General features: G+C 41.4%; 1 protein-coding gene across 1 annotated transcript in view; it reads left to right on the top strand.

Moving 5' to 3' along the window:
• LOC147731529 (sodium channel protein type 2 subunit alpha-like) overlaps positions 1–26,378 on the top strand; it is an 860,436-nt gene that overhangs the window by 724,127 nt on the left and 109,931 nt on the right. Inside the window, exons 23-24 of the mRNA XM_086956593.1 lie at positions 11,901–11,954; positions 13,918–14,055. Coding sequence (XP_086812719.1) covers positions 11,901–11,954; positions 13,918–14,055 — 192 coding nt within the window. The remainder of the gene's footprint in view (positions 1–11,900; positions 11,955–13,917; positions 14,056–26,378) is intronic.

Below are 26,378 nucleotides of genomic sequence, written 5' to 3' on the forward strand. Positions count from 1 at the left end.
CCTATCTCTGAGATTACAAAGTAAAGAGTGGTGTGTAACTACACAGTGGTTCTTGCCACTGGGTAGTTACAGTTAGGATCATGTTTCTATGATCCTAACTGAATTTTATGGTTTGCTTAGATGTTTGGCGCCATTTGATGAACCTTCACGAACGTTTTCCCCATAACATTTTCACCTCAGCTCCTTCCTAGAAAACTTTGGAGGGATCTGTCAAGCCAGGGCTGACTCTAGGCTCATGGTGGCCCTGGGCAGGGAGCGTAGGTAGGGGGCCCGGATGAGATGGTCCGGGCGGGGCGGAGCGCGCAGGCCAGTAAAGAGGGGAGGGGGTGAGGGAGTTTAAAAGTGGAACAGAGCCAGAGGCCGCCAAATCCCTGCCAGGGGCCACCACGCAAATATGTATCCATCCTCAGAGGATTAATATATTAAGGATATATATTGGCGTGGTAGCCCCTGGGGTTTGGTGGCCCTGTGCAGGTGCACAGCTTGCACATGCCTAGAGCCGGCCCTGGTCAAGCACATTTTACCCATTAATTATTTCATAGGAACTCTAGATACGGCTACACCCAAACCATTGAGCAAATTTACACCAAATTTGGCAGAAAGCTAGATCTTGGTCCAGAAAGAGTGCTTTTGTGAATTAGTGTAAATCTGTTCAGTAGTCTTTGAGCACTTAATACTCAAAAACATTGTATATTGTATATTTCATACCGAAGATCCTTCTTGTAACCTTTGCAATGGATCTGCAAAATTGCAGGTCACACCTGCGATTGGCTGGCCACAACTTGAACAGCAAGTTGTGGCTGCCATCTTAGAACTCGGGTACTCAGTCCCCATGTTCTTATTATAGTTTATTGAAGATTTTAGATGGGGCAAGGTAGAGGTTCGCTGACCACCTGGATCGCTTGTGGTGGGCTGAACAGGGACCCCCTTTGTACCTGAAGCTGTGCTTGAAGCTGTTAAAGAATCTTTCTTTTTTGATTGTGCAGAGGATTCCCTGAGCCGTTACAGTCCTAAGCGTGCACCATGAAACTTTGCGATTCATTCGTGCAACTGTTTAAAAAAGAAAAACACACACACACAAACACTTATACATCCACACAAACCTATAAAGACACAGTAACACAAATATGTATATATTTCCACAAGCCCACGCAGACATACTAACCCACATAACCAATCATATATTCACATACCCCAAAACAATGTAACACTCAAAAACACACACATGCTTACAGTCGAAACCCCCCACACAGAGACACACACACTATCTCAATCTCTTACTTATAATCACATACACATGCCACACTAATACGCACTGTCACAGTGACATACAGACATGTAGGCAACCTCAGACACACATAATCACTCACACAATGCCACAGAAGCACTTCCAAACACTCATATAAACAACCCCATACAACCACAAAACATCTGCCTAACACTCATGCACATATCCACCCCCACAGACCCAGTCACACCCACCCTCAGAACACATACATACACAGTGATAGACACAACCACAGAACCACACAAACTCACTCATACACAGAGACATGTACACAGTGTCTCATACACACATAGTCACCTGCCTAATGCTACAATGCCACACAGGCACACAACTGAACACCACCACACATTCACAGACAAATCCCCACACAACCCTATATATGCTCGACACTGCCATAATCCGATACACTCATCCATCCCCACACACAGACATAACCACTCTCACAAAACACACAGCCAGTGATATACACAAGCTCTAAATCTCACGTGTACATAGTCACACACACACCTACAGAACCACACCTACTCACACATACAAGGGGACATGTACACAGCCTCACACACACATAGTCACCCATACATCCACACAATGCCACACAACCACACATATAATGCGCACAGTGACAAACATACAAACACACCCAATACCCCCACACCTGTATATATCTCCACACAATTATACAATCTCAAACACTCACACACACAAGTACACAATCACACACACACATATGCACGAAACCCCACACTCAAATGAAAATAATATTAATTCTTAGTAGTGTATAGCTAGCTTATTGCAAAACATTTCTTCGAAATTCACTGAAAAAACCTGAAGGTTAAAGAAAAGTTATAGTTAGGGAGAAATTAGTAAGTGTTTTAGATGTTATATCTTTTAAATAAATCCTTACAAATTTACTGAAAAAACAAAGGTTTAAGTGACATTGAAGTTAGTCAGTGCGAACATAACGTTTTGTAGTAAAAACAAACACAGAAATTCACCAGTTATAATTATAAACTACGCCCCTGCCATGCACTGCTTATGACCTCACATATTAAATTACTCATGACATGTTCGATGACATCACTGATGACATCTCAAATGAAATCATTGATGACATTGCTGATGATATCACTAAGGACATCATCCAAGCTACTTCTGCACACATTATTCTATAAAGGAGTATGGCATTAGAAGTATGAAAGTAAGTTCAAAATAGCTCACAATAATAGGAAGCATCATTAATGTCATTACATATACAGCCCCCTTGGGTGATGCACCTTCCATTATGTGCAACATTGACACTATATGACACACTTCATTGCTAAGCGAGCTCAAGGTGGCAATCAACCATATATACATGGGTATCCCCTACTGCACAGGGTGTTTAATGCTTTATAAGTGTGATAAGTGGTTGAAGAAAACCAACTTCCTGCAAACTCTTAAGCCCTGTTACACAGCTAATGCCCTTCTATAGAGAGCCTTTAGAATGTATCAAACCATTCACAGTTAGCGAACCTTGTGTGAGAAATTAAGTGGACATAAGTAGAAAAGTGGGTACTATAAGCAGTGAGTACCCTATACAAAGAGGTTACCCTGTAACATACTGTTTGCAGACAGCTAAATTCTCATAAGGAATATAGCTCAGATTATTAAATAGTATCTACTAAGAACAGTATTCATTTTATGCAAATCTTTCCCCAAGTACTCACTATAAAGATCCATGACAAGAAGGTGCTAAAGAACATACTTCCCAGCTCTTTATACTCTACTGAAAACATTTTAGATACATCAGTTTCAGTAGCCTATCAAGCACATGTACACAGATAAGTGCCTATTGCACACATTTGTCCTATAGAAAAATTATCATGCAGATATGTTTTCCTTAAAATATTCAAGGATGTTTACAGTACTTAGGGGTCTATTATAATGGCTGGCGGACTATGTCCGCCCACCACCGTAAAGGTAAATGGGACCGACCGCCAGAGGTTCGACGGTCCCAGGATGCCAATTAGGATGTGCCCACCACCCTGGCGGTCTCATCCTGCACATTTTGCATTGCAGCGGGCGGTGTTGTCAGCAGCACCCGCTGTAATGCAAAGTATGCATGTTGTGCATTGGCATGCACAATGTGACAGGCACTGTGCATCGTGAATGCCAATAAAGAGGAGTACCATGGGTACCCCCCCAAGTGCAGGCATCCATCCCCCACCACCCAAGGGGCCCACAACAGGCCCGAAAAGGTATTCTCTGCATGCCTTTCCATGGCAGAGTCTTCACCATGGAAAGACATGCTCCACGCCCCCATCCTAATATGGATGGCGATGCCTGCAAGGCACTGCCACCATATTGTGGGCCTTTTCCGCCCAGCAGTCAGCGGAAAAGCGGCGGACGGTCTTTCCGTCCGCCGTGGTATTCCCAGCCATGCTAATGTGGCGGGGGTAAATGGCCGTCGGCTGGGGATTTCTGGCTGGCGGATCGCCACCGCCAGTCGGGCAGTGGTGATCCGCCTGCGATCATATTAGGCCCCTTAGTATCTACTATGTAGAATCATTGCCCTGTTGGAAACTTTTTCTGCAGAACCAATAAACAAGTCTGAAACATACTGGAATGAAGTCATTAACTGACACTTTCACACAGAGTTACTCCTGAAAACAAATATTTATAACGTGTTCAGTATCTCTACACATATATGATGCATTAGGAGCACATGTGCCATGTAAACACTTACACCCATTAGCTGAACACAGGTTGTACTAAATTAGGTAGGGAAGTAATATGGTAATGTTAGAACTGGCATCCTTTGCGTGGTCTTCCACAATCTTTTTGCTTTTTACCTCTACATTTTGCTGTATCGTTTTGTTGACCTTAGGGCTCTGAGCACTTTACCACTGCTAATTAGTGCTAAGGGGATGTGATTCTTCTTTAAATGTGTGTAATTGAGGTATGCCAGGTTGACATATTTATTTTACTTCTAAGTCCCTTGTAAGGAGGTAAACGACATAACCAGGGCTGGTGTGTTAAATGCTACTAGTGGGGTGCAGCACTGATTGAGCCACCCACAGAAGTAGCCTTTCAAACCTCTCTCTGGCCTGCCACTGCAGTGTCTATGTGTGCAGTTCTACTGCCACTTTGATGTGGCATTTAAAAGTACTTGCCAAGCCTTACACTCCCCTTTTATTTAAAACCTTCAATGCTAAAGGTATTTTACTCCTGTGCTGCATTCCCTGATTTACCATTGTTCATGAGCACAGCTCAAACGTGCCTCATGACGAGCTGAGCTTGTCATGAGCATCGAAGGGGTTAATGTAAGCACCCCTTGGTGCCGCTACGGGCAGGGTGCTATGTAAGTAAAAGCTAGGACATGTACTGTTTTGTTTTGAATGTCCTAGTGGTGACAAGCAGCTAAAACCGTTTTTCACTACTGTGAGGCCTAACCCTCTCATAGGTTAACATTAGGAATACCCTTATACCTGTTTAGGTGGCAATTCCTGATCAGAGAGGAGTAGCTTTCTCATGTTTTATATCTTTGGATTGGTAATGATAAATCCTTTTTACTGGTGAAGTTGGATTTAACCTTAATGTTCTAGAAACACCACTTTTAGAAAGTGGACATTTCACTGCACTTACTGCTCTGTGGACCTGACAGCCTGTCTCCAATACACACCTGGTTTGGGTGACAGCTACATGTGTGCATTCCCTCTAGACAGTCACAAGTCAGGACACTCAACGGCATTCATCTGCATACTGATGAGCCTTTCTGCGCCTGAGGGATGGGAGGGGCTCACACTCCACTTGAATAGGTAATGTCCTGTCCCCACACAAAGGGCTGATTCATCTCCCTTCCCAGCTAGGCTGACATACAGGACTGTGATGAAAAAAGGGACCTGTGCACTTCAGAAGGCTCTTTTGAAGTTATTTCCCACACCAATGGCACTTTTGGGTATAAGTAATGGGACTTCTTCAAACTAGGCACTCTTTGGACCTGTAACCAGATACTGCTGGCTCTACATCTGCACACTGCCGGAAAGACTACTGTGCTGCCAGGAGGGACTGCCAAATCTCTAACTGTTCTGCTGTGTTGCCTCTATGCTACCTGCCTGCTTGTGCTGGCCTGCTACCTTTTGCTGTGTTAAACTCTGAGCATTCTCCAAGGGCTTTTTGGCTTGCACCCTGTTCTCGAAGTCTCAGGGCCATCCAAGACTTCAAGTTTATTGTCACTACGCTGCTGTGAGAGCCGTTCTGTCAGAATCAACGCGTTGCTGTGCACAAGATAAGGGTCCATGTGCTGTGAATGTCCAGCGCTTTGCACCAGAAAAGACCTCCGTTGCGAGAATCATCACTTTAATCCCAATCAGATAAAGTGCCCCATTCTTGTTTCACTAAAGGACTGCATTTAATTTGCCAAACTACTGAGGAGTCCCATCAGAGGGGAGCCACTGCAGCTGCTCGCTGCCGTCAGCGGCGCACCAAGAATGGCTCAGCGTGGCTGTCACCTCACCATACACCAAGGTACTATGCCTCTCAAAACTCGTGATGTCTCCGCCTCCAAGGGATGCGTTATCGCAGGTGGCTGTGTTTGCATACAGCACATCAGTCTCGAGTTATCGACTGGAGAGTTACTCTGAAAAAATGTTTGGAGCCCTCTTTGGGGCGCTCCAAAATTCAGCACCTCCATTTGTCGATCCCTGACTGGGATCTTTACAACTGCACTCAATTTACTATAAAGAGTTCATTGAACTGAATCTACTCAGTTCTGCATTTCCACGGTTGTATGTCGTTACAACGCATTCCGTTGCAACCCATGACTTTCCCACGCATGCGTTACTACGGAATGCTTTTTTCACGCATAACCTTTTCCACTAATATTCCTTTACCACCCATAGATTTACAACGATTTTCATTGTAAATTTATCCATGGTAAGGGCATACTCTTGGGAAAGGTTATACCCCTCCCCTGTACCCTTACGTGTACCACTAGCCCCCAAACCTTTGTCTAATTACCCCTGCCCTTAACCCTCAATTTCTTTTTTTTTAATTAAAATTTCCCTTACCTCTTCATGTTGTCGTCTCTTCTCCTTCATCTTGCTTGATGACGTCCTACATCGGAAAGAGGAAGCAGAAGTTTATTTTGTTTCCTCTCTAACGACGCTGATTGCCTCTACTTCGCTTCATCACTTCATTTTCTTTTTATTCTCACACTTTTTTGGGGGGGAGACCCCCCAAGCCCCATTTTTTGCCTTTGCCACACATTCCTTTACTACGTATCTCGTAGTAAAGGTATGCATGGTAAAGGCTTTCATGGTAACCACGCATGCGTTCTAATGCAACACAATACAATGTATATAACTCGTAAAGCATTATGAAATCTTTATTGTTTTTGGTCTTATGTTGGTCATAATATACTAAGCGATACAAAAGGGGGATGATGGACGGAGCGTTTGAGAAAATCAAACACTCACTCCCAGTCAACTGATCTAGGTTTAATCCATCACCATTCTTTAGCTCACTCTGCCACCCCAGTTCAGACATGGCCATATGCAAATCAGTCTGACCCTGTGCCTCATGAGAACAGTCCAGCCCGAACTGCCAAGCCATGTCTTCCCTGGACCGGAAACAAGCATCCTGGGACCGGTTTCGGAATCATAATCCTCATCAGCCAGGCTATCTTGAATCCAGTGGCAAAGTGAGCAAGGGACTCACGTCTGAGCATACCCTGCCAATTTAGGGCGAACAAAGCAATACAAAAGGGGATGATGGACGGAGCGTTTGAGCAAATCAAACACTCACTCCCAGTCAACTGATCTGGGTTTAATCCATCACCATTCTGTAGCTCACTCTGCCACCCCAGTTCAGACATGGCCGTATGCAAACCAGTCTGACCCTGTGCCTCATGAGAACAGTCCAGCCCGAACTGCCAAGCCATGTCTTTCCTGGACCGGAAACAAGCATCCTGGGACCTGGCCATGTCTGAACTGGGGTGGCTGAGTGAGCTAAAGAATGGTGATGGATTAAACCCAGATCAGTTGACTGGGGGTGAGTGTTTGATTTGCTCAAACACTCACCCCCTTCGCTCCGTCCATCATCCCCTTTTGTATCGGTCATAATATACTAAGCAGTTTTTATGAAACCTGTGTGGAAACTTTTTGTGGCATTTTTATTGTGTTACTGTGTGTGTGTGTGTGTGTGTGTGTGTTGCACAGATACTTTACACATTGCCTTTTTAAACAAGCCTGCCTGCTCTGTGCCAAGCTACCAGAGGGTGAGGACAGGTTATCGCAGTCGTGTATCTAGCTTACCCTGACTAGTGTGGTGGGTTCCCCCTGGTCAAGGTGCATACCTCAGCCAACAAGACGGCCCATTTCTAACAGGTAGTTACCCAACACTATGTAAACTATAAAACATACTAGCACACTCATTGGATGATGTCATCAGTGATGTTAACAATGATGTCATTTCAGATGGCATCAGTGATGTCATTAATAGTGTCATAGAGCAGGTTATGAGCGATGCAGTACAGTGCAGTGTTTGCTAGTGTGTGCACAGAAACTTTTGGTTGGCTTGTGGTATATAATTAGAAAAGTGTAAATTCAAAGAAAAAACTAGATTAACATTTATTTATGGTTATCTTTGGTTATTCTGGCAAAAGTACATTTAAATTGTAGGTAATGTTATAAATTAAAATGGACACAATTTGTGCTTAAGACCTTAATCAATAACTTGCGCAACAGTTCTGCAAAACAAAATGCACACAACAAATGCAATGCATATGACCTCATCCTTGATGCAAGAAATGCATTTGCAAATGATAAGAGTGCATGTCATGTTGCCCTTAATACAATGAAAGCAATGGCTATGAATATAGTATTATTTAATGGTTTGAGTATGTGGTATTATTGAATTTCATTGAACTACATTGTGCTTTTAGCTGTTGTGCTATATTTGTATAAACATTATGAGGTTATAAGCATTAAATTTGTTTTTCAGGTTATGCCTAGCAAGGCTATTGTGAGGCTTTTTGATTGTGGTATTACCATAATTTAAAAATTCAAATTCCATTTTTGCCAGTTTTAATTAATAACGATAACTTCACTTAACTTTGGTATTTTAAGTGAATGTTTGAGTTGGTAAAAACATATGTTAATGAGTTATAACCAAATATAATCAAAACTTATTTTTAATGTTTGATTTTTCAGTTCATTTTTTATTTTTGATTCAAATAAAAAATTATATATACTTACTAGCTAAGTATTTTTTAAATACACCCTAGCACTATACTGTCCCCCAGTCCCCTCCTCATAACATCTTCCTTATAATTTTAAAAGGTCAATAAGTGCTCCCATGTATTCCGTAGGTTGCAGCATGCCTCAATCTGCAGCGGGAGGGGATGGAACCCATGGTGAAGCATGCCACCAAGGGGTAACCTTGGTGGGTGAGGGTGTTTGTTTTGTGGAGAGTCACTGAGTGTAACATTACTGGGTTTCTATTTTGTATATGAGATATCAAAAGACCAACTCAATTTGAAGCCTACAAAACCACTTTCATAATGCCAGTTTCTTGAATACTCCTGAACAGATTAAACCCAAACCAAGCAAAGACACTTTTTTGAGTAATGTTCTACTTGCATGCCAAGTCTGAGGCAAATCTGTTCGAGTGTTTCTTCTGAATTGGGGAACAATCCTGTGGGAGTTGAAATTGAACATTTCACTTGACTCCCCACTGTTTTTGTCCCCACTTGACAGAAGTGCCTGAAACTTACCATGCTGAGCCCAAATCATATCAACATTTTGGGAACCTTTCATGCTGACTCATCCAGAGCCATCAAGGTTCGGTGCTGGGCCCCAAGGTAGCTTTGGGGCAGAAAGGCATAACAAAGCTAGACTAACCCATAAATGCCACACATTAGCTCACTTACAAATATATATGTATTTTAGGGAAGGTAAGACATTTGAGTCGTTTATTGCAATTATAACTGTAAGAAATCGGGTTGTTGATTGAGTGGGGTGGATACCCTGCTCAAGCAACCACCAGAATTCCTGCCAGGGTGAACCACTAAAGTCAATAAATTAACACATTACTTAACCCTCTATAAGCTTACCACAAAAGCAGTCAGTCTTAAATTAGAGGCAATGTGTAAGGTATTTATGAAGCACACAAAAAGTTATAAAGTGAAAACACAACAAAATAAATGTGAACAATTATTTGACCCCAAAATGACAAACATTCCAGTGTAGAACTGCAGTTATGATTGTTTTAAGTTTAGGGTAAACACTAGCTCCTAAAAGATCAAAGTGCCAACCGCAGATATCTAGTCATGCAAGTCTGAGTCAAAATTAAAAAAATTGGCTGACTGTCATGGAGTGTGGGTAAAACAAAAGGAGTGGATTTGGCCCGGTCGGTGCTTAACCTTAATTGGAGAGCTGCTGGATGAAGTTGCGGTGAAGATTTCTACGTTTAGGCTTAGTCTTTTCCAAACCTCTAGCAGGGTGAAGCTGCAAGCTATATCCAACAATGGCTGCATGAGGCCAGATACCCCTTCTGTGAAGGACTGGTGAATAGGATTTGCTGCTTTGGAAAAGAAGGTAGCAGGAGCTGCCGCGAAATCAGGCTGACTGGCGATGCACCGTGGATGGACGACAAGCAGATATATATCAGTCTCATTTTGGCTCTCAGAGCAGTTTTTAGTCAAGAATTTGGTAAGTCTCAGGTTTAGGACTTTGGCTATCTTTGCACCTTTAGCACCACTTTCAAGGGTTCAGGACTGGATAGGGATAGGCACCACTTGGATGGTCAGGACTCATTGATGACAGGTTCAGGTGTCAGTTCAAGATGGTTGGAACCTTTTCCATCCATGAGGCTCTGACACATTCCCTTGAAGTATTTGGAATTTCCTGCCTCCCAGCCTGGCTGCAGGCACAATGTTCTAGTGTGAATTTCTTTGGCACAGCCTATTGATTTTGAAGTGGGGCTACACCCAGCTCTGCCTCTCATCCTGCCTCTGCCTCTCATCCTGCCATTGATGGCCCATCGAGGCACACCTAATCCTTCTATTGTGTGGCTGTCTGGGAGGAACATACGAAGTTCAAATGGCAACTACACCCAGTCATGTGAACAATTTACAGGCACAACATGGTTAGGGCAGAACATTCTAATTTTCTTAAAGTGGCATTTTCAACATTGTAACTTAAAATCCCAGTTTATCATTAAAGAGGGGTTTCAATTGCTACTTTTCAGACACCACTCTGAATTCCCTAACTGATCCCATTCAAACGTTAGCACTTATTAAATATAATAAGACAATCCAGTATTGTACTGTGAGAGAGGTGTAGACTCACAATAGATAAAAATGAATTTGTGAATTTTTCACTACCAGGACATATTAACATTTAAATTACATGGCCAACATGTTAATTACAATGTGGCCTGCTCTATTGGCTTTATAGGTCCCTATATGCAATAAAAGAGAAGTTTAAGACTTGGCAAGGGGATTATTTTTCCAAGTCGAATTGAGGCTGCAATGGCAGAACTGGGACATGTTTAAAAAGGCTACTTAAGTAGGTGGCGCAAAATGTGCTGCAGGCCCACTAGTAGCATTACATTTATAGGCCCTGTGTATGTGGTGTACAAATTATTAGGGACGTTTAGTAAATTAAAATATACCAATTAGGTGTAAGCCAATCTTGCCATGTTTTAGGGTGTGAGCACAAACACTTTAGCCCTGGTTAGCAGCGGTAAAGTGACCTAAGTTATCAAAAAATGAATTCAGAAAAAATAGGAGGGTAAAGGCAAAACACTTTGGGCTGACCATGCAGAAAGGACTAAGCCCAACAATAAACTAACAAATCTGAAATGAAAATTGTAACCAATCTTATTGCTTCTTCCTTTTACTCATTATCTCTGCATCACCATATCCTCATAAGTCCACAGGTTTTACTCATATGCCCATGAATGTCTTCCATATAAACTAGAAAGACAGGACTTCAAATGCTATAATTTCCAGGCATCCCATTATGGTGGGTTCAGTATGTGACTAAACCAGCCTTCAGCGGTTTATAGGTGGTCTGTGGGACACCTGCCGTCTCCACCAACACATGGCAGTGGTTCCACTTAGTTTGCACACAGTTAGTGCACCTACCCATTGCCTGTTTGCTTCTGCACCATTTTCAGTTATGGGGTACAGACACATGGACATGGTTGTTTGCACATTTGTGCAGTCCCTATGCACACAATGGGAGTGTCTCCTTGAGATCGCTTGTCGAAAAAATGATTGAAAAGCTTACAAATATTCACCATGTGTATGAAAAAGTTTGACAGGCGTGAGGTGGTATGCAAGAAAAATTAGATCCATGGCGATCATAAAGAAGAACGTTGGAGTAACTGACAAAGACTGCTCAATCTCGAAAGGAAACAACTTGCTTGCTTGTAATGGTAAAGGCTGGGATGTTTTAATACAATTGTCATCCATGAAGACGGAGTTCGGATACTTCTGTCAAAATGTTTATGATATTTGATTTCAGTCAATCTCTGATTAATGAAAAGAGAGGTGAAACGACATGTTTTTGATTATCATCACTCGGATTTTTTTGTCTTCCTTCAAAATGTGATTTCTTGTTTGCAGGCCACTTTTAAAGGATGGATGGACATTATGTATGCAGCAGTTGATTCACGGAAGGTAAGTGCTTGGCATAATGTTATGGTAATAATAATACATATCTATATCAAGAGAGGAGAGTGGTAATAGAGGTCAATAATCCTTCCTCTGTGGTACAATATATAATACACACAATGGTTAGTGAGCACAGGAAATTAATAATACATGAGGTGTAGTCCTACCAGGATTAAAGATATCCCTCATTAAGGAAAAACAGCCCTCGCCCTCAATTTTTGGCATGCTTCATATTTGGCCTATTCCTTCACCCAAAACACTAAGTAGTGCTGATTTTCACTTTGGACCCTTTCTACCCTTGGAATGCACATTACAGCAGTGGGTTTATTAAGAGGCATCCATGAGCCTCAAGATGTAAAATGATTAGATTCCAGATTGCAAGTTTGCAATACCACCACTCCGTTAAGTATGAAAAAATCCTATTTGAACACACACTGGGTGAAGCGAGGCAAGTATGGGTGGAATTGTGAAATTTTGCAGACTCCACCCCCAGCCATACCTCTGAGTAAAATTTGGACTTATAATCTTGCTACAATGAGCCCTCATTCCTGGAACACTCTCCTCTTATACTTTAACGGCATTACCTCTAAAACTATAGTACAATACTAAAACACTTCAGAACTTTTTGAAGTACTTTTTAGATCAGAAGCACCTCATCATTTAATTATTGTGGCTATTCTCTAAGAAGAGCTACCGGCTTCCCTATTATATTAGTGTGAGAGTATGATTCTGCTACTTTCAAAACATTTAAAAGTCGGCTCATGCGGCAAAAGTGTAAACGTCATATCTTTGAAAATATTTCATTTCAGTTTCTATTTGTATTTGTGAGTATTTATTGAGCGCAGCCTATCGCTCCGGAAGGAGCATCTTGGCGCTGGGAAATTGTGTGTGGGTGGGATTGGATGATAGAGGCTCTAGATAGCGGCCATATCAGTAGCAGTTTCTAGACATCTGCTTAAAATTCTACTCAATGAATCACATGATTACCTGTAGCCTATATATTTTAGACAAAGTGAATGCCTGTAAATATTATATTTTGATTGTCATTTGAATTTTTGACTTGTTATTTGTTTCACATATACACTATTATTGCATAAGAACTAAAATTTTCAATTTGATCAGCACTGGTCCACCGTTTGAATTGCAGCTCCCAGTGTTGAGGTGCCAGTGTGTGGCATTCCCTTGGACCCCTATAACTCTAACAAGCACAGCTCAAATTTGGGGTAAAAAAATGGCTAGTCTTATTTTGTTCATTGTTTGGCCTCCCCCACTCGCACTGTAACCCTGTGAGGAATCTTTGGCTTCTTGGGCACCAAATATGGGAAGCTAGGGAGAGCAGCTGCTACTCCTGGCTTGCTCTCCTGTACACTAGTCACTGGCCTCGATAGTAAAGATTTTAAGGGTCACCAAGTCAGTGGCTGGAATAGAAAGTAATCAGAATTCCTTAAGCCCTGTTTACTTTCTGTAGTTTTGACTCCTTACCTACTCCCTATGCAACAAATAGCAGACAGTTGAAGGCTTAAGGGTCAGAAAAGGGCTAATGTTTTGATGTCACCCGATGTCAAGTTTTGCAGATGTCAATGGATACATTTTGTCCAATCTGCCACCCCTGGTATTTTGGTGAATCAAAGTTTGTGCAATTTCCAGGAATCAATATTTTGCTGAAGTCAAAATCCTAAGCTCTTGTGATACTTATGTGTCAGATGAGCAGCATATTGTATTATTATTTATATGGTGCTTGTAATAGGTTTGAAGAAAATGTGCTTTTTAGTGTCTTTCCTGTAATGTTACTAATATTAAAAAATATTGATTGTTGTTTTTGCTTTGTGGAACCTTAGTGAATTGGGTATGACTTAACACTTCAATGCAGAATCCCAAGTAGTTGGCAAGGAAGAGACAAACATAAAATCAGAATATTTTGAGAAATGCATACTTTAATCTAAACCTAAACATTCATTACTCTTTGCAGGTAGAGGAACAGCCAAAATATGAAGACAATCTCTACATGTATTTGTACTTTGTCATCTTCATCATCTTTGGATCCTTTTTCACCCTCAATCTCTTCATTGGTGTCATCATTGATAACTTCAACCAGCAGAAAAAGAAGATAAGTATTTTATATGCAACAATTAGGTGAACTACCTGCAGATATTTTGTGTTGTGTATCTTCTGATATTCAATTTCATTATTGTTAAGTACAATTAATTCAAATTACAACCTTGTTTTAGTATCATTTCACTTTTATGACATGATTGGCTGAACTACATATTCATAAAACAATGTTTATGATAGAATCAAGGTCGTGATAGACTTCTTTACATTTAGTTCCAGTTTTTCTTAAAACAATTCTTCAATATTGAGTAGCCAAAGGTACGATAACAGAAATAAAGTTGCACTCCAGTGATGCCGGTAGTAGAGTCAAAAGGCGTTTTCCTGTATAGAAACCCTGTACCACTCCAGCAGGTCCTAAGGAGGGTGACATTTCAATCAAATACTCATGCTTCTTCTCCCGAAAAGTATCCTACAAACAAAGTAAAATGTTGTCAAATCAGAGTTGTACGTTTTTGTTCTGTAATAATGACTAGTGCACCAAAGGTGAATATGATCAATATTCACTCTACACTCATAATAATGTTTGCAGTCCTGCTGGCAAAACCCAAGCACATAATCTTCATAAGACCTGCATTACTTTATCAAATAATAATGAAGAGCTCTGACGTGCTGCAGATCACTTAACTTTATTTTGAATGGAAGGTTTGAAGGCCTCACCACTGGATGCAGCTACTGCACCCCTCCATAGAGTGGGGTGAGACAAATATGCATCACCAGTGTTTGAGTACGGCATAGATATTTATTGGAAGCACAAGATACAATTGGCATTAGAGGTACAGTAAACTGCAGGAGAACATCAGGGTAAACAAAATATTTTGAGGATAAAACAGCTGCTTAACTGATTGTAGTTTTTCATCTTTCCAAAGAACCTATCAAATATCTGTCATAATTCAGAGATGAGGATTACAAACATCCGTGGGTTTACCTAAGAATCGCAAACTGTTCATCAGATTGATAAAAAGATGCTGCACAGTCATGGTGAATCTGGACTGCTCACAAACATACAGAAATTGAGCAAATTCATATTTGGAAGAATAGAGTTAATTAAACAGTGAGTAGAATAATTTCCTGATTTATTTTAAAGTGGCCCAGCAAAGGGTCAATTCCTCAATCTACAGGCCTGATTTAGATCTTGGCGGAGGGGTTACTCCGTCAAAAGGGTGATGGATATCCCACTCGCCGAAGCCTAAATCCCATTATATCCTATTGGATTTATATTTTGGCGAACAGGATATCCGTCACGTTTGTGATAGAGTAACCTGTCTGCCGAGATCTAAATCGGGCCCTATTTGCTAATACAGCGGCAACTAAATAATTACTTTATCTGAAATTAACACCAGGGAAACTAAAGGTAGAGGAGACAAACAGAGATAATTGGCTGGATAGTATGCCTTTGTAAGATGATTCGCCAACACATTAATCTGGGATACCAACTCCCAAAGTATGCCATTTTCTTGAATTGATTCCTGTTTTTGATCAATTTTCAAATTCATCCTTCAAATAAAGGTAAGATAGACACACAACCTCCCCATATCCAAAAAAAGCTGCACTGAAATGAGGAACAATTCAAAGCCAAATATGTGAGTTTCGATGGGAGAATGCACAGCACTGCCAATAAAATCCTGGGAAAATCATTATAAATCAGCCATACCCTATTGTCTTTCAAACTAAGGGAAACACTGCAGCAAAACTGTAAGGTGAGAGACCCACTGCATCATGGATGAGAATTGATATCACCTTCACAACCTGAACCCTTACCCTATTCCTGCAATGACAATATACTTGTTGGAGGAAGGAAAGGGTGGGCAATAAATCCCTGGACAGAAGAAGGAGAGAGCATCCATTCAGCATACTTCCACTTCCTGATCTTGAAATCAAAACTGGAGAAATGTAGCTTGTTTTAATGTGTGCACGAGCAGACAAGTATTCACTGACAACTGAGAATTGTGTTAGATAACTCATTTTCTGAAAAAAAAGTCTGTGTTTAGGACTGAGGCTAGGTATTGTTGTAGGCATCTAAGTGTGCTTCTTTCACTTTATTGATTAAAGACCACTGAGAGTTCATGTATAGTACTATAGGCTGAGCATATATCTCCACATATTTGAATACAGTGTTGATTACAATGTTGATCTTTTGAAGAAGCAGTTTTGTCTCAAGACCGATATAGGCCAGTTTTAGAGTGGTAATCAAACATCTTGAGAATCCTTCAGTAGAATTTCCTTCTCCACAGGGATAATATTCAGGAGGAAATGCCTCTGCTTGATTCATGTCTGTATTTACCAACCAAACCCAGTCAGGGATGGTTGCAAAATAAACACATAATAATGAGCTATAATCAAATTGACACTATCCCAGCTCCAACATTCAAGGATCACACACATAACTGTAGAACCTCTCTGCCAACAATGAGTTCAGAGAACCCTTTTATAACTCAATGCACCACTACATGCGATACCAAAGAAATCTATATTCAGTTATAATTTAGAATGTAAATAGTCTTGTGACCACACCTATGAGATTGCAAACCCAAGGTGCAAAAGGAACAAGACATTATAAAGTTGAAGGATTGGTGTGCAGAATGCACTGCTGAGGTTTTATCATATAGTATTTTGGATTGCACAGAGTGTACTTGCCTATGTTAGTGGTATGAACTAGAAGCTGGCATGTTCTGAAGTGGGATGAAGGATGAACATCAGTTTCATGCAACTACAAATATAAGGATGATTACTTTGATTGCTTGTAAAGTCAAAGCCCTCTTTAAATGACAAATGCCCATTGTCAGGGGCAAATTCATGTACCTGCATTTTCTAAGTATACTGTTGTTGTCCCTCTTTGGAAGAAACACATTAGGTACTAAGACTGCATTATGCAGAGTGTAGCATGGCTTGAATACCATTGTACAGAATCCAATCATAAGTGCTTAGCCTGAAGATGTTGCACAGTACATGAGTTATTTTAAAAATCATTAGACCTATCATAAGGCATGCCACCTTTAAAATGCCAAAGGTGGCTGGAGTTTCCAAATTCACTTCTGCTGACGAAAGATATGACTCATATTGATAGAATATTTGTTGCAGTGTAACCAGGCACTCAGTGTAACCATGCCCAGACCAAAAGAAACACACGTAGCACATCTGTCATTAGTGGAAGAATAGGAAAGAACTCTTTTTTGTGCTAGAAAAATAGACTCATACCAAATATTTCCCTTAATAGAAACTCAATGGAGCTGTTACAAGATATAAAGGGCTCCATCACGATGTCAGTCGACCGACATCATAGGTTTACAGTCTGACTGCCATATTATAATGTTGGTGGTCGGAGTTTAAACCAGTCAGTCAAACTGACTGGCTTCCAATGGGCCCAAGGAGCTTGTCGGCCAGTCGGAAGCTTCACATAATCCCTAACAGACGGCGCTTCCACCATTGGGATTATGATGTCGACTTCCAACAGGCTTTCCATGTTGGAGTTTCTGACATGAAAAGTATATTGTAAAGCAACTGTGGGGGCCCCTAGCAGTGCCCCCTTCCCTCCGCGACCTATGGTTGTGCGCCTGGGGGGGCACCTGAAATTCCCTGCACTGTATGGAGGCACGGTAAGGTGTCTGCTACATGGTGCATGAATTTACACCAACTCAATCTCTCCATGGGAGCTGGTGCTGCGTTTTTCGCCTGCACAACAAGCTCCCATAGAGAAATGGTAGTCTGCAAATGCACCATGTGCGATTGCGTCGCAATACGGTGTTCGGAACCTCTGACCTTTGTTCGGTCGGTTCCCACACCAAGACAGTGTAGGTTTGGGCAACTCCGACCAACATCTCAATAGGGTCCAAAATGTACATACTCTTTTGTTTTTTGTTTTAAGGCATCAACATTTTAGACCTTTAGTCACTGCATTTGATACTTTTTTTAGACCATATTAATTGTTTCTTTTTCTACATACCATCTAGGAAACATGATAGCTTTCAGTACACCCCCTTAAACTGAGGGAGTTAACTAAGGAAGTAAATAGCAGCAGAAGGAATTAGGTATGACAATTGGTGGACGATTAATGTTGGATTACACACACAAAAGTGATGTTCTGAAGATCTCAGCATGACAAAGGGACAGTTACAGATGTAACAAGCATTTGCAATGCAATAGGACTTGCAATTGTAGAAGTTAGAGCTGTTGAGAATTTGTTTTTACTTTAGTTCTTTTATTTTCAGTGGAGTAGTTATATTTGCACAGCCTTATTGCACTTGGTATAAAAAAGCAAAAGTAAAAAACATTGTAATTTTAAATGCCAACATATCTAACTTTATATGTGTTTAGCCAGAGCTATATTTGTTGGACAAGCAGAGCGAAGAACTATTTATGGTTAAGTGTGGTTATGTGCTCAATATATTTTTTGAGGTTGGACATGGACAACTGGGGGTTAGGGGCTCTCTCGGCATGCAAACTGCATAAGGGGGCAATGGGCAAAGTATACTTGCCATCTTCTGATTAACACCTTGGCTGCTATGGCTTTTCCCGTCCTGTGCTGGAAAAGCTTGAAAGGCATTATTTCATGACAAGCTCACCTTGTGATGAGCACAGCTCCAGTGTGCCTCATGACGAGCTGAACTCGTCATGAGCATGGAAGGGGTTAATCAATGTCCCTCGTCTCTTGTACAGAGTTTTGTGCTTGATAAATAAGTATACAATTAGACGGTTGACATACACATGGAATCCATAAATGCCACCACCATTTGAATATTTTTATTTGGCATATTTAACCATAAAAATTTGCACTTTACAAACATTTAAAACATGCTTTAACCTGACATTTTTCCCATAAAACAGTATACTACACGATGAAGGCCTACTAAGATATGTCGTAAAAGGCTCCTTTATGAGGGCTCTTAAATCATAACCAAAGCAGCAAGGGTTTGCGTTATACCTTAGCTATACATTTGTACAAAATCTTGCATAGTCCCCTGATCATAGGTAAGATTGAATTTTCACCATATGTTCTTTTCAACTTATGCCATTTCATTCATTGATTCCTGTATAGCAATTAAAAATCTTCCTAATGCACATGCCACATCTAAAAATCTCATATTTGTCATTAAACTAGGTGCTTGGTCTCTACTAAAACTTTTATAAACAATAAAAATAGGTTTTAAAAATGTTTTCCGTTCTTTTAAAAAGCGCAAACAATCCAGCAAAATATGTTTGCTACTGCATTTTACTTATAGGCCACAAGAGCACAGTCCTTGATCGTTTGACATAAGTGCTTTTATTTTCCCATTAATGTTACTTGGGTTCAGACCGACTCTAAATTTCAATATTGCATTTCTAAGCTTTGGATTAGGTATAGCTTCTATATAGGGTAAAATATTGTCAATGACCCATCCATTTATTAGAAACCGCACTGAAGATTTACTCTTCAAGTAGCATGGGTCTTTTTTCTCGTGATTTCACTTCAACTATGGCCCGTAACTCCCGCTTAGAGATCGGCTGCATTGATTTCCAATGGTCTTGCTCTAGAGTAAGTTTAACACATAACTTATCTAGTTTATTCCTTGCTTGAGCCGCCCAGGTAAAGTCACTGGTCTCTATTTCTTTCTTGCAAAGATATGCTATTTTGTGGGGGATTTCTCCCTTCATTCTATTCCAAAAATTAAATGTCGTTTGCATGCCCTGATAGTTCCAGGCTGTGAGATGACATTCTACTCGCACCGCCTGTAACATAGTTGAAGATGGGAGGGCAAGAAGTTGCTTCACACATTTTCCCTCTTCTTGATTCCAATCTGATTTACCCCCCATGAATAAAACCTCAACCCCATATAAAAATTGTGGTTGGACCAATGTAGTAAAATCTGAGAGTATTGGTCGCAGCGAAGGGCCTCCATACTTCTGTTTAAATTGTTTGAGGCCCCAGACCTTGGTAAGGGACCTCGCTTTTAAGGACTGTATGTGGTCTTTCCAAATTAATCTACTATCAAACCGCATGCCCAAATATTTACATTTATCTACTATTCCAATTATGACCTCCCCCAGTCTCCAGTAGAAGGAACTGTTTATTTTACCAAATACCATTATTTTGGTATTTTCTAGATTAACCATGAGGCTTTTCTTGTTGCAGTATTGTAAAAAGGTATCCAATTTCTTTTGTAAGCCTAACTCAGTCATGTCTGTTATCACAAAATCATCCGCGTATAGCAGGCATGAAATATGGGTTACCCCATTTTAGGGCTTAAATCTCCAGCTTTACTCAATGTGGTTGGTAGGTCAGTTAAAAACAGGGAAAATAACAATGAAAGATCTGCTTTGTTGATTCCGAGCTTTATCAACATACTCCACAATATTTTACGATCTACTAAATCAAATGCGGCACAGAAATCAACAAAGCAGCAGAACAAGCTCCAACACACTTCTATTGCCTTTCTTGCTATTGCCCATAAACTAAAGCAGTGGTCAACGGTTGAGTGCTCTTCTTTAAATGCCCCTTGTTCTATGGGTATCAGGTCATGCTGTTCTGCCCAGGCTTTCAGTACCCCTAGCAATATTTTGGAGAAGACCTTCTCCCCCACATCCAGTAAACTTATGAGGCGATAGTTCTGGGGCAACAAAGCATCTTCCTTTTTGTAGATTGGTCTCATGATTGCTCCCTTCCAACTTTCCGGGAAAGATCCCAAGGCAAGAATTTGTTAGAAAGTTGTTTTTAAGAAGCTGGACCACCAATCTGTGTTATTTTTCAAAATAATAGCCAGAAGATTGTCTGGCCCTGCAGCTTCTGTTAACTTTAAAGATTGAATTGTTTTTTTTATATTTTGAAAAGAAAAGTGATGCTTTAGTTGTTCTAGCTCCTCAGGTTTTACTTTCAAGGTGTTCCTCAAATATTTACCCCTATATAGGTTGCTCCGATGAGTTACCTAAACATCTTTACCCACCAAGCATCGCATTTCCCCTTGCACCTTGCCCTCTTCTACCAATTGCCAAAACGACCTTATATTATTTGTATTTATCACTTCTAACATTGTTTGCCAATATTTGGATTTATATTCTAGTTTCCTTTCTCTCATTTTATTTTTATATTCCAATTTTGCCACTCGAAGGCTCTCCATTATCTCCTTGTCTGGTTTTTTCTTTAACTGCCTTTCCGATTTCCTTACCCTAAGTTTCAAGTTTCTACACTCGTTATTAAACCAGTTTTTTATCCTTCCGTTTTTATTATGGGCGGGCCCTTTTTTAACTGTTATTTTTTAACTGTTATTTTTAGGCAATTGCACTGCACGATGGTCCGCTTGTACCATGTGAAAGTTTTTCCTTTTTGTGGTACGTTACCAACAGCAGTATAATCTATAAACAAATTATTGACCAATTGCAGGCTTTCCTCAGTTATACGGGTGGTTATGCGTCTGGGGTATTCGATCTGCAAGGGGATCACTCTTTCTCTCTTTGGTTCCTTTTCCATCTTAATTATCAATTCTAAAGGCCAGTGATCACTACCATCACTCTGCAATACCTCAAATTGTTCCACATCCCTAAAGTGCCATGCATCAATAAAAGCATAGTCGATTGGGCAGTTCTGATTCCCTGAACGGAAAGTCTTCTTTGCCGGGCAATCCAAAAACGTCTGTCCATTAGTACAGAATAGTCCTATTGATCCGAGGAATTGAACCAAATATTTATCTCGTACGGTGCCAACTACACCACCAAAATTAGCATGAGGAATTTGTGAGGTAGCTAACATTTCCTTAAACAATTTATCACTAAGGGATGGTTCTAATTTGTGATTAAAATCTCCTAAAATGATTATCATTTTTGCTGCTTTCGTCATACATATAGATTCCAAATCTTTCTCCAGCATGCACAATTGGATTTCATAATCTGTTATTACTCCCGGTTGAATGTATACATTTATCACAATAATTTGTCTTTTTATCCCAGTACCACTGTAGAGTTCTACCTGACATGCCAGTAGCCACCTACAAATTTTTTGTTTAATTATTTTGTTAGCTTTTTTTTACTGATACCAGAGTAATCAAGCCCCCCCGAGGGTCGGCCCAAATTCATTTGTACTGCCTCCTTGGTTACTATAAAAAAACATCTATTGGATTGGGTACCTCACACAACCAGGACTCCTGCAGACACAATATGTCGTAGACACCTAACATTTCTCTAAAGGTGTCTTGTGCTAGCTGTCTCTTGTAGCCCCCAATATCCCAGGACAGAGTCCGTAGGCTGTGTGAGTACCCTGAGTCCTAGTCCACTTCACGTAACACACCAGACAGATTTTCCTCCAAACTATTTGAATAATCGTTTAGGAGGTCATATCGGTTACTCAACATTGGCTCGTATGTGGTATTCGGTATTGTTACTTTTAACCCTCCTTGATCTTTATCTGCACAGATTATCCTATAGTGGACGCCTAGTGGTTCATACTGTACTTGCTCCGGACGAAGTCCTGCATGGTGATGGAGCACCACAGAGTTCCCGGGCTTATTCCCTTCTCTCTAAATTTCCTTACCCTGCACAAATCTTTTACCCTTCTTTTCCAGGTCTCTCTCTGCATTTACCACCGCATGTTTTACAAACTCAGAATAAAAAAGCACCTTAGTTACCTCATTTCCTTCTAAACTTGTTACAAAACCTATTTGTCTTATATCTTCAGATGTAACCTCTCCCAGTGTTGGGCATTTAACCAGGGTTTGCAATAAATTTGCACGATTTAGCGGTTTTATTTTCCTTTGTCGCTTTTTCTCCACCCTTTGACCCCATGGTTCCATAAAGACAGATATGTCCTCAATATTATTGTACATCCTCATGTTTCTCCTAATTAAAGGAGCGGGCACTCTTCTCAATCCTGTTCTATCTAAGAGGGACTCACCCTTCATTCTTGAACCCGCTGGTACACGCTCCACCCTGTTCCCCAATCTTTCTGTTTTTTCCTGTGATACAGGGCACAGGGTGTTCATCTTCTTTGATGTACTTATCACTTTCCTATTCTGAGTCTTCCCTTGGTCCTTTTTGTTTATAAAGTCATGTCAGTGGTCCTTCACTTCCTGAAATTACGACACCCTTTTTTATATCCTGGCTTTGGTATACCTCCATTGTCTTTCCCAACATCTTCTCTAACTTATTTCTGAACCTTCCTCTCTTCCTTATAATCCTATCCCTTTTAGATCTTGTATATGCACTCCTCTTTATTACCCGCATAGGGCACTTTGAGATGTATACTGTCGGGGGGTTTTCAATCTGAACAACTTCATTCACCTGTGTGGCTTTATTCTCGATGTTATATAGGGATACATTTACCTCCTGCTCCCTTTTCTCCGCAACTGGGCGCACTATATTTGGCATACAGTTATTAATTTGTTTTAACTCCTCTGCAATCAATTGTAGTTGGGTTTTGTGGGATTTCCCTTGCCCATTGTTCTCAACTAAAGCTTCTAGTAGTAGAAGTGTGGCTCAATGGTTAGAGGCGGCAGACCCGGAAGCTGAGATCGGCCCGGACCAGGGTTTGATTCCCAACGCGGCAAGGTCTTGTGTCAAAAAATGTCCGCGGGTCAGATAATTCTCGCCTCGGCGCCTACTATAACCTTGGGTCCCACTCTGCAACTCTGGGCAATAGCTTGCTTAATCTTCACAATGGCCCCTTCAATGCCGGGGATTCCTGGTCTCACCTTGGGGGTGCCCAGAAGGGACCATCTCACAGGGAAAGCCAGGACGGATTCCCCAGCGGTATACAGCGCCGGGATGCCCGCAGTGTGGGCAGCTGTGCGCTTTACAAGTATACAACATTTACATTTAGTATTGCTTGGAGGGTTTTTTGCATTAAGAACATCACCTCAAATAGAGATGATTCTGAGTACGAAATCATGTCAAGTGTCATGGATGATTCTGAGGTATCTGGGGAGTTAAAGCTCTGCTTGGGAGTTGCCGTTCCCCACTTCTCCTGACAATTAGGTTCCCATTGTGGTACTTTATGTACACTAGGGCTCTCCCCTTCCCTTCCATTACAAGATAGACGGGGTGATGATGACAATCTGGGCTCCAGTTCAGACATTTCCCCTTCATTTATCCCCCCTTGGTCCAAAAATATTGGCTGGAGGGAGTAATTTGTTACATCCATTATTACTCCTAGTCCAGTTCCAGTCCTTCGGCGGCTCATGCTGTCCCTATCGAGAGTTCCTTTCAATTGCGGGGAGTATTCACATACTTCCGGCTTCTTTTTAAAGTACTTCCCCACAAATTTCTTTATAGATTGCCCACTCACTTCTTCTACTGGGGTTGGCGGGTGGTCATGTTTATTTGGTGACATTGTTTCCTCCACGGAATCTATGCTGATTCTCTCCAATGTCAATGACTTTTGTTGCTGACACTTTTTCTTTCCTTTTCTTGGTACCACCTCTTTCAAGGTCTTTTTGATCCGCGTTGCTTCCCTTTCGGGGGGCATTTTCCTTTATCCCTCTATGCTCTGCAACCACTTCCTTCAGAGTCCACAAGTGCCACTTGTATTTTCTCAAGTTTACAAGGGCCCAATGAAATTCCAAGCTCTAAATGGTGCAAGTCCAGGTACTTGAGGTATTAAGGTAACAGGAAACTCGCCGTGATCACTCTCTGAAGGATAACCCCCACTCAATCTTTATCCCTCCATCTGACCACTCATATATATTATAACAACAAATAACTCAGGCTAAGGTTGGTGAGGGTACATGTGTCTGACAAAGTTACTCCCTACACCAGCTGTCGCCACATCCACTAGAGCCTCCGCGGTGCTAATCCCACTTAAGTTAAATGAGAGACAGGAAATGCACTTTACCGACTTATCAACTTCTATTTTATTCTTCGGAGTCATTAAGGTTTTTAACAGCGGCTTTACCTGTAGAGCTATTGCGTTGTACACTCCTGCCGCATTACCCCTACTCCTGCACCTACCGTTTAGGTGCTGTCACAATCGCGGTGCATGGGCTCGGTGATGCCCCCGCCCTAACTGGGGGGAGCTGGCTCAGCCTCTAAATCCGTGCCATGGCTCAGCTGCTCCGATTACTTCCAAGCCCTCCGTTCCCCGTGGCAGCCGCTCAACAATCCTCACAGCTCCGTTTTTATTTCAGAAGCGTGCCTTGTTTTGCTGCTCTATCTTGGCTCCCAGTTCACGGGAGCACAATTCTTTAACCAACGTTTCACAGGAGCACAATTTTCCTGGTTCTTTGACCCGCAGCTCAGCTGGCTCCGCTGCGTACGCTCCAGCTTGCTGCTCTCCCGCTGCTCTCCTGCTCTTCTGCTCCAGCGCTCACACCAGGCAACTCGCAAAACCCGGAGCACTGGAATCGGCTTCAGTCAGTTAAGGAACTCATTCATCAATGCTAATATTACAGGTGAGCGGACTGGGTTATTTACCTACACTGGTGAGCACTTTTTAGAGATCTGAATGAGTGTCTTCAAAGCCACCTCGTATCTGACAACAGGAAGCTGTATCCCAACAGCAATACGAATATAAATTGAACAACTGTTAAATGAGAGTGATGGGAATTTGATGCTAACACCTGGCATACAGATATGGTTGTGTGGGGAGCATCATTACTAAATGATGCTGTTGACATATTCTCACCTGTTGGCACCAGTCAGAAGGGTGGGGTCAGGGTATTGGCAGATATTGCTCAATCACAATGAAAGGGTAATAATTAAGTCTGGGTGGTGAACTCTCCTCCGCTCATGGAGTTTGCAGAGATTTCCACACTCTTCTTTACTATGAGGTCGCGTAGTTCTGAAAACGCGGAGCGGAGTTTTTTCCTTGCTCGGGTTTGTCAATGTCACTTGATATTGATGATCGAGAGCCTGGAAAATCAACCTCCTGGTGAGATTACTCAACGCAGGCGGTCAGAATTCTCATTGCAAGTGGTCATGTATGCTTGCGACCTCTCACGTTGAGAAACTGTCCGTTCGTGTTGAGAAAGCTGCCGCTCGAGTAAAAATCTACTTGAGCGGCAGAAAGGAAGCAGTGCCCGCTTGCGCTCTGCATGATGCAGTTTGTGAAGATTGCACAGTGCAGGCAAGCACCTGGCATTGAAAATCACTGTGAGCAGCATTTATCCAGTGCACTCTGCCGCTTGCGGAGCTTCACGTAGCGCTGCAGAGTATTTTTGCACTTCATGGAGTTCCGCGTAGAAGAACTCTGCGAATTTCACCCAGGCTTAGTAATAATATGCCCTTCCATCACATCGCAACAGCGGATAAAAGCTGCAAAATAACAGGATACTGATCATTAGTAAGCACTGGGTATTTATACACATGCCACCACCCCCAATCGCTTTTTATAAAGAATAGGTGGATTTGTTATAGGTGGGTACT

The sequence above is a fragment of the Lissotriton vulgaris genome, chromosome 2_1 (genome assembly GCF_964263255.1).
Source record: "Lissotriton vulgaris chromosome 2_1, aLisVul1.2, whole genome shotgun sequence".
In the NCBI taxonomy this organism is placed as follows: Eukaryota; Metazoa; Chordata; class Amphibia; order Caudata; family Salamandridae; genus Lissotriton; species Lissotriton vulgaris.